The sequence below is a fragment of the Miniopterus schreibersii genome (genome assembly GCF_964146895.1).
Source record: "Miniopterus schreibersii genome assembly, chromosome: 2".
NCBI lineage: Eukaryota > Metazoa > Chordata > Mammalia > Chiroptera > Miniopteridae > Miniopterus > Miniopterus schreibersii.
The window spans coordinates 97,607,072-97,616,906 of NC_138102.1; the positions used below are offsets into that span (position 1 = coordinate 97,607,072).

The window sequence follows — 9,835 nt, forward strand, 5'->3', positions numbered from 1 at the left end:
GGAATGCAGAAGTGTGGAGGTCTCTGGGGTTAGGTGGAATATGAAGTGGTAACAGTCATGTCACAAAGGGCCTGTATTCCTTGATAAAATGTGTAGACTTTGTCTTTAACCAGCGTGAAACATGAAAAGCTTTTAAGTATTTTTAAAGATCACACTTGACATTTTTTTTCTTGGAAGTAGGCAGCCGAAAGCTGGAATATTATCATTGAAACATAAATTATTGTGCAAACCATTGATTTGTAGCTAAATTAATGGTGGGTTAGTTTACATTCTTCATAATGAAACCTTATGCAAATAGCATTTAATAAGACAACCAGTTTTGGAGATTTGTAAGAAGAAAATCTTAAATATATCTAATATTCCTCAAATTATGAGTATCTTTACAGTCTCAACATTTTATACATTATTATGCATATTACTTGCTTAGCTGGCTTTCCAAAATGTCCTTTGACAATACATATTTCCCATATTACTGACAATACATGTCTAAATAAATATGTTTATGTTCTGAACATATTCTCCAAAATGGTTTTGGAGAATGGTTTTCAACTGCCTGTTAATTATGTTACATGGGACTTATATTCTACTTTTCAAATACTAGTACCAGAGTTTCTGCTTAAGTAGATAGCTATCTCCCAGTGTTAATCCTTAAGAAAACTTTCCCAGGCCCTTGGAAAGTAGCTAGTTTGAAAATAAGTGCTCTGAGTATAAAATACACACAGATTTCTAAGAACTTAGATTTTAAAAAAGGTGAAATATGTTATTAATTTTTATATTATACGTTGAAATTACATATATTAGATATAGTAGGTTAAATAAAATAGTTATACCTGTTCTTTTTAAATGTGGCTACTGGAAAATTTAAAATTACATATGTGGATCACTATTTTTTATTTTAAAATTCTACTCTATACAGTGATGCTAAAATTATCTGTGGCTTTCTAGTTCTGTCAGATATTGTTCAAAAGCAATGTAAGTAAAATCAGAGACCAGTACCCTTACAAAGGAATGTATATTTTGAAAAGAAGATACTTATTAATTCAAGTAATTCAGTGATTAAAGGTTGTGGGTTTTTGTTTTTTTTAATGTATCTTTATTGATTTCAGACAGAGGAAAGGAGAGGGAGAGAGAGAGACAGAAACATCAATGATGAGATAGTCATTGATCAAGCCCACAACCCGGGCATGTGCCCTGACCGGGAATCGAACCCTGATCGCCTGGATCCTAGGTCGATGCTCAACCACTGAGCCACGCCCGGCCAGGCTAAAGGTTATTTTTTAATTAAGCTTGTTGCTAATCCGACAGGCCTGTGTTGTCAGGGCATTTTCTCTGGGGATCCTTCCCAGAAGGTGCTGCTGTCTTCATATCTTCTCTTTGCTTTGCTTCTGGAACCACAGCTTTGTTTTTTCTTCACCAGATTCCCATTGGTCATAGGGCTCTGGTGATGGGGCAGATGAGGTGTTTATAAAGTGTGTAGATGAGGCATTTGTAAATTGGGAGACTGCCTTTAATGGGAATTAACAACAATAATAGTAATGTAGTATTGCTTTCCATACTACAACAATGACTAATGAAGCATATTGTCATCATTATAGCAGTAAGGGCAGCAGATCTTTGAATTTATCATGGACTGCCTGAAGAAGCCTTTTCAGAGCTGAGTTGGGAATTTAGTGATGTTTGGCTTTTGACTTTGTTATGTTGTCACTTCATTGATTGACAGGCAATTAATTGGCCTGCCATCCTTCTTGAAAGCTGTTAGGAATTTTGTACTACCATTTTGAAATTATACTGGCTAACCTTCCTTCTGACAGGTAGGAGTAACAATTGGTCAACTCAGGTGATAGTACTCTAGCCTTATTGTTACTATTATTTTTAATCCTCAACTGAGGATATGTTTATTGATTTGAGAGAGAAGAATGGGGAGACAGAGAGAGAGAGAAACATTGATGTGAGAGAGAAGCATCGATCTGTTGCCTCCTGTATGTGCCCTTACCAGGGATCAAACCCACAACCTTTTTGGTGTACTGGATGATGCTCCAACCAACTAAGCTACCAGGCTGGGGCTAGTCTTATTTTTGATTTGTATATACCTGGCATATATTTTTTCATCTGTGTACTTTTTACTTATCTGTGTCTCCATATTTAAAGAGGATGTCTTGTAGGCAGCATATTATTGGACCGTGCTGCTTTTTTTTTCTTTAATTGAATCTGACATTATTTATATTGGTGTTTTTAGATCAACAACCTTTTTTAAAATGAAGGACCAGATAGTAAATGTTTTATGCTTCGCAGGCCATATTTGTCTGTGTCGTGCAAATACTCAGTTCTGCCATTGAAGTATGAAAGGCTTGGACAATATGCAAATGATGAGTGTTTCTGTGTTTAAAGGAAACATTATTTACAAAAATAGACCATGGGCCAGATTTGGCTCAAGAACTCTAGTTTGCTGACCCTAGCTTAGACCTTTTACTTTTAATGTGCAGTAAACCCTCTATTTCGCGGACCTCAATTTAACACACTTCGGATTTAATGGACAAAATTTCCAGTCCGTATGTCATATGTGAAAATTAACATCTTGTTAATTTTAAAATGCTTTTAACCAAGATTTGCTTATAATTTAATTAACAGATTATATTTTGTTATTAGTTCAGTTATTTTTAATAAATTTTAGCGAATAGGCCATATGTTGGGAAAAACACTGTAATAATTTCACCAACATAAATATTACGTATTACAAAGTATAGTGTACATATTTAAATCCAAGAGTCACCACTCATAAACAGTGTTTGGTGAATGATTAGCATGTGATCACACTGCATTGCGTGCAGTAATTGGTTCTGTTGTTGTGTGGTGTGACTTTCTGCAGTAGTTTTAACTGAAGCCAGCAAGTGTTCCTACATGCAGTACGCCACGCCCTCACTGTGTATTTATTTACTTGAAGTGACTGGTGAATGCACACATTTACTAGACCTATTCAGTATAAATTTAAAATTACAGTAATACATATAGAAAACTTTTCTGTGAAATCAAACTTTTCATACATATTTAATTTTAATTACATAAACGTGTACACAAGTAAAAACAGGTAAACAAACTTGTCAGTTTTTTACATACACATTCAGAAAACCTACTTTATTATATATTATATAACGAGCTTTCAGCTTTAACAGACACCGCCTTGCACGGATTAGTTTTCTATATCGAGGTTTTATTGTAATTACTGATATCATTGGATTAAAATCTATCGTCCTGCTGGTTGTTTTGTATTGTTATATCTATTGGTTTGGGTTTTTTTGTCCTTTTCTGCTTTCTTTTGCATTAGTTATTTTTTGTGATTCCATTTTGTCTCCACTATTAGTTTATTATTTATGGCTCTTAAATTTGTTTTTAGTGGTGTTCTAGGATTTAAAATATTCATCTACAATTACTCATTATTTACCTTCAAATATTATAGTACCACTTCATGTGTAATGAAAGAACCTTACAACAGTGTAGCCCTAATTCCTGGCTCCCATTTTTTGTCCTATGGTTGTCATACATTTTACTTTGACATTATTTCATTTTAAAGTCCCGTTGGAGATGAACTTTGCAAACTCTGTGTTTAAATCACCCTTGAACAACTCTCGCTGTTAAAGGTTGTCATTGTAAATTGTAAAATTCATGAATTTATTCTTACTCAGGAGAGTGAAGCAGAGAGGCAGTCAAGAGAAAAGCATTAATTAGCCTAACAGAGCCAGTGTGGGAGGAGACCCTCACACAGTTGCAGAGTAACATTTCATCCTGACCTCACCATTTAGAATTTTTCTTTAATCATTGATCATTTAATTACTCTTTCAAATTTATTTTTGTTTTCTCTATGTACTTTGTAATGAATACTGTAGCCAGAAATTGTTTGTTTTTTTTTATCTGACAGACTGTAGGTTGTCATCCAGTTCTTATATTCTGTATTCTTGGGTGTGTATTTCAGCTTTAAGTTTTTTAAGCAACAGAGTAATTGGTAACTTATGATTCTTTATGATTTCTAGATATGTGGAGAAGCCAGTAATCTCTCAGGTTTTATTAGTGTGCTGCTTTCTCTTTACATAATCTTTGTTTATTTTTTCTTAAGTAATATAGAATATAGGTAATATATTCACTATTTATAATTAGCTGGTTTTCCTTCAAGAAATTTTCTTTTTTTTAGTACCTGTGTGGTAGTAATCGAAAAGACAACATATTTATCGATCCAGGATACCAGACATTTGAGCAAGAATTGAATAAAATCCTCCGAAGTTGGCAACCAAGCATACTTCCAGATGGTAATGCTCTTTTAAAATAAAGCTATTGCTAACTTGCTGCTGGTTTTATTTATTTTTTATTTTTATTTTTTTTAATATGTCTTTTATTGGTTTCAGAAACAGGAAGGGAGAGGGAGAGAGAGAGAAACATCAGTGATGAGAGAGTCATTGATGGGCTGCCTGCTGCATGCCTCCTGCTGGGGATCAAGCCTACAACCCTGGGCATGTGCCCTGACTGGGGATTGAACTGCCATCTCCTATATCATAGGTTGACTCTCAGCTGCTGAGCCATGCAGGCCGGGCTGGGATTTTTATTTTTATAGAAAGTATATTAAATATAATTATGAAATAATTTAAATTAGCATATTTTTCAGAATACGTACTTGTAAACTCAGTGGTTCATCTTTTGTTGAATTAGAAATGAATGTGGTTGATAACTAGTGTTCATGAAGAGCTTTGTAATAAATGTGACCTTTTTTTCTGGAGTAAGAAACTGGATGTTTACTTATTAAGCCTGTAGTGGAGAGTCTGATGTAAATTTATCTAAGATTAAGCCTCTGTTTTAGATGTGTGAAGTAAAACTGTTTATTAATAGAATCACCTATTTTTCTCAGGAATTCTGCAGATTTAAATTCCTTTCTGACCATTGTCTGTTTGTCCTATGGAACAGAAGCAAACATCTAGTCCCTTACAGCAGAGATGCTAGGTCCATAGTCTCTTGTGTTCCCTAGCCTCTGTGTTGCTGATGAGCTTCATAGGTAATTGTGAAATTCATTCTAGTTGACCTGGTGTGAATGGAAGATGGCATTAGGTTTGTTCTTAAATTAACTCTGTTTCTAGATAGTAAATGAAAACTGTTATCTTTATTATAATTCTTTTAAAATATTTCTCTCTATTTAAGGGTCAATATTTTCTCGAGTTGAAGAAGATTATCTTTGGAGGATAAAGCAACTAGGCTCACACTCTCCAGTAGCTCTTCTGAATACCCTGTTCTACTTTAACACTAAGTATTTTGGCCTGAAAACAGTGGAACAACACTTAAGACTTTCCTTTGGCACTGTGTTTAGGCATTGGAAAAAAAATCCTTTAACAATGGAAAACAAAGCATGTCTCCGATACCAAGTGTCTTCCTTATGTGGAACAGATAATGAAGGTAGTATAACAGATTTTTACTTGGGGATTGTCTGTGGCAGAGATAGCCAAACTTTGCCTTACTAAAGACTATCCTAGGCGACTTGTTAAGAACCCGAGGACCGTCATTTTCATAAAATAAGACATACTGTGTCTCCTTAAAACACCCCAGTTCATTTTGTTTGAAAAATTATGAATTACCAGAAGCCACACTTAGGTCTCTGAAGGATACCTAGTGCCGTTCTTTGGTATAACAGATACTAGGACTGAATAGAGAGGATAGTACTGTCTTTCTTCAAGACTGGGCTTAGGAAGTTTATGCAATTTTTATTTTTTAAGATAAAATTACTACTGGAAAAAGAAAACATGAAGATGATGAGCCAGTATTTGAACAAATTGAAAATACAGCCAATCCTTCTAGATGTCCTGTGAAAATGTTTGAATGCTACTTGTCAAAAAGGTAAGTGTTAATGATATTTAATTTTTATTTCTTTTAAATATATCTTTATTGATTTCAGAGAGGGGAAAGGAGAGGGAGAGACAGAGATAGAAACATCAATGATGAGAGAGTCATTGATCGAGCCCACAACCCAGGCATGCGCCCTGACCGGGAATCGAACCCCGATCGCCTGGATCATAGGTCGATGCTCAACTGATGAGCCACAACCGGCTGGGCAATGATATTTAATTTTTAAAATCGTTTAAGTTAGTTGCGTTGAACTTAACATTAACGAGGTGACATTTCCCACTGATGCTTTAGATTTCTCTTCTCACTTATATCTAAGCCCATTTAATTACAACATTTTTAGTCCCGATATTAGAAAATATCAGTTTTTACTTCATTCTTTAGAATTCAAGCATATGTTAAGAAATTACTCTCTGCTAATGAAATTACTACTGTTATCTTTTAAATTACAGCAATTCTAATGATTGTGTAAAGTAGAGGGCACAAACCTTTTTTGTAAAGGGTCAAGTGAATATTTTAGGCTTTTTTGGGCTCTATAGCCTTTATTACAGCTTTTCAATTCTGTTTTTAGAGCTAGAAAGCAGCCATATACTGATATAAATAGCAGTCATTAGTGTGTTAAAATAAAACTTTACACAAACAAGTGATGTGCTATAGTTTGCCATGCCATGGTGAAAAGGTAAGCTCAAAGGTAGGGTAGATGATAGGTGGAGAGGAAAATTAAGTACTTGCATTTAAGAGAAAATTGCCCTTTAAGAAGGTCTGAAAGGTAAAAGTGTTCTGAAAGCACTATACTTTTCAGTTATACCACTGTTTCCCCTCCTAATCTGATACCAATAGACATTTAAAAATATTTTAGCCCAGCCGGGCGTGGCTCAGCGGTTGAGCGTCAACCTAGGATCCAGGCGATCGGGGTTCGATTTCCGGTCAGGGCACATGCCCGGGTTGTGGGCTTGATCAGTGACTCTCTCCTCATTGATGTTTCTATCTCTGTCTCTCCCTCTCCTTTCCTCTCTCTGAAATCAATAAAGATATATTTTAAAAAATAAATAAAAGTAAAAAAATTAAATATTTTAAACCATTGAAATGTTTAAACCATTGAAATGTTGGTGTGGGGAGGGCCTGGGGTGGGATGGATGTGGAGTGGAGGGGGTCAGTGGGGTTAAAAAGGTTACATCTGTAATGGTCTCAACAATAAAGTTAAAGAAACAAACAAAAATAAATAAAGACCATAAATTATTTTATGCTTGTCCATTATTTTAAGTATGCACTCTACTTTTCAAAAGGTTAGTATGAATATATTTTCTTATATAATCAGTTTTATAAGTTCTTGTTAGGTTCCCAAGTTAGCTCTCAAGAACCCATAAAAAGAGTAATGTCACCTATAGGATGATGGTAATATTTTTGATGATGGTTTTGGGGTGGCCCTGTTTGGCTGCAACAGAATTGGGATCTTCCAGTGGTAGTAACTGTTAGTTGGAAATCCCTATCTCAGTATTATCTTGTTGGTATTTTAAAAATAAGGCTCCATTGTGTAATGCTCTTAAGTATTTTTATTTTATGTGCTACCATATTTTATCAATTGTAGGAAACATTTTTCACATTTTACCATCTCTGAAACTGGGCTGCGTGTCATAATTAATGCATTTAAAAATTATAATTGGCAGTGTTTTACTTGTTCAGTGGAAATATTAAAGTAATTAAAAATATTTCAATTGTGTTTTCAATTCAGTGAAGAATACGATTTAAATTATCATGGGAAAGTAATCTTTTATCACAGAAATTAACTTTCAAAGTATCTGAATGATAGAGTATTTAATGTCGGTAATAAGGTGCATGCATATGGTCTGACCACATAATGTGGTTAGTGGTCATGGAAGTATTCGTGAAAGAGAAACAGAGAGTTGTGGGGAAATTGTATATATACTGTAAAATTGACTTTCTCCTTTCTCCCAAAGTCCACAGAATCTTAATCAGAGAATGGATGTTTTTTATTTGCAACCAGAATGCTCTAGTTCTACAGATAGCCCTGTCTGGTACACATCTACTTCATTGGACCGAAACACCTTGGAAAATATGCTCGTACGGGTTCTTTTAGTAAAAGATATTTATGATAAAGACTATTATGAACTGGATGAAGACACAGACTAAAAAGGAACATTTCAGAAGCATTCGGGATAAAACAGCATTAGATAGTCATGCTGCTAGATCTTAATTATGGAAAACATTTCAAGTTTACTCCTTCTGTTTTGAGTTTTGTAGCAATGTACCCACACTGGGTATTACCATGTAAATAATCTGTGAGTGAAAGTTGCCATTATTCTATGTAGTTGTTTTAGGATACTTAACAAATACGTTCAAATTTTTTTTTATTATTATTTATTTGATTAGGTATGTTTGTAACTTTTTACATTACAAAATATGAATGAGAATGTGCCATGTATAATTTTTTTCTTGTAGTAAGAAATATCCATATTGCACAATTCTACTGTTGCAGTGCTTCCTTGAAGGGGGCTCTTTTACTGGGTTCTTCACCACATGGTTGTGTATGGGTAGCACTACTAAGAGTTTAGAACTTGCAGTGTCTTTCAGAATTTTTAAAATAAACTGTAAACTAATAGGCTGGGTTTTTTGTTTTGTTTTTTGAGGGGGAAATTTTGTTTGTTTGTTTTGTTTTATGTTTTAGTTACTGAAGCCTTACAAGGTTATGTAGAGAGAGACCATCTTCTGTACCAAAAATAGACGAGAGAATGCTGTCAATATTGGTGTACTGTAATGTGAATCTATGCTGGTGAAAACGACTTTTGTTCCCCTTATTAAAACCTAGTGTCCTTTTCTCATTTGTGGCTTTCTGCATCACTCCAATCAATAATTTAAATATATATGTATATATGTCTGTGTGTGTGTATATATGTATGTATATATGTGTGTGTGTATGACATTGAATGACATTGATGACATGATCATTGAGACATTTTCTTTGTAAAAATGTCTGATGAAAGTATAAAATTCTGTTTTCTTTTTTAAACTAACTCTGAGTATACAAATTCTCCTTCATTTATAGAAGTTTGATTTTTCTGTTTCCCCCTTAAGGATACAGATTATGTTTCAATACCCTGTGTAGTGCTCTAAAACTTTACCAATTTTATTAGAATTCTTGTGCCTGTCTTCAAGTGAGTACATTGGATAAAGTTATTTTTAGAAATGCCACTCCTCAAATAGTTGCTATAGAAAGGTTAGTTTTAAAAGATAGTATCACATGTTACCATAAAAACGACCAGTGTAGTGATTCTGATGTTTCAGATGATTGACAGAGAAAGAAACTGACGGATGAAGTTTATCTCAAATCACATTCGTTAATAGATTGTTTGGCTTTTAAATTTTAATTACTTCTTATAGAAGATTGCATTTAAAAAAAGTTTGTGCTTCTGCATAGCAATATTTATCCATTCAGACCTTTTCTTTCAGAACAATGTTTACTTATGATCCTACCTTCTAGAGACTGAGCTAAATGGTAACTGCAGATTTTCATAAAGAAATCCTTTGGCTAACTTCATATGGCATGTGTGTAGTCATGTTTTCTTGTTTCTAATTCCTCAATCACCCTGGTGACATTAGTTTTCTAAAATTGCTGGGGGCAGGGGTGGCAGTTGGGCTCTTTTCCACAGTGGGTATGCTGCTTTGCACATCCCTTAGGTACTGCTCTCTTCCTTAGGATATATGTTAGCATTCAGAAGAAATTTTCTTAGTCACAATTTGGAAAATTTCATAAGTGTAATCATTTATATTTAAGCAGTATTTTTTTTGGCATAAAAATTACGATATTCTAACTTGTTTTATAAATTTGAGTAACATTTTTGTCCATTATTTTATATTGTTGACTTGATAATTAGACAGTAACAAATCTGATAGTACTTTACTAAAATAGAATGCTCATTGTCTATTGAATGAAAAAAAATGG

The 9,835-nt window shown here is 34.0% G+C and overlaps 1 protein-coding gene across 5 annotated transcripts in view; it reads left to right on the forward strand.

The window, feature by feature from the left end:
- ZMYM2 (zinc finger MYM-type containing 2) overlaps positions 1 to 8,710 on the forward strand; it is a 124,770-nt gene extending 116,060 nt beyond the window's left edge. For all 5 annotated transcript variants that reach the window (XM_081126698.1, XM_081126697.1, XM_081126696.1 and 2 more), the window contains 4 exons: positions 4,184 to 4,298; positions 5,179 to 5,430; positions 5,748 to 5,868; positions 7,833 to 8,710. In XM_081126698.1, coding sequence (XP_080982824.1) covers positions 4,184 to 4,298; positions 5,179 to 5,430; positions 5,748 to 5,868; positions 7,833 to 8,025 — 681 coding nt within the window. In that variant the 3' untranslated portion in view covers positions 8,026 to 8,710. The remainder of the gene's footprint in view (positions 1 to 4,183; positions 4,299 to 5,178; positions 5,431 to 5,747; positions 5,869 to 7,832) is intronic.
- Positions 8,711 to 9,835: the final 1,125 nt, after the last annotated feature.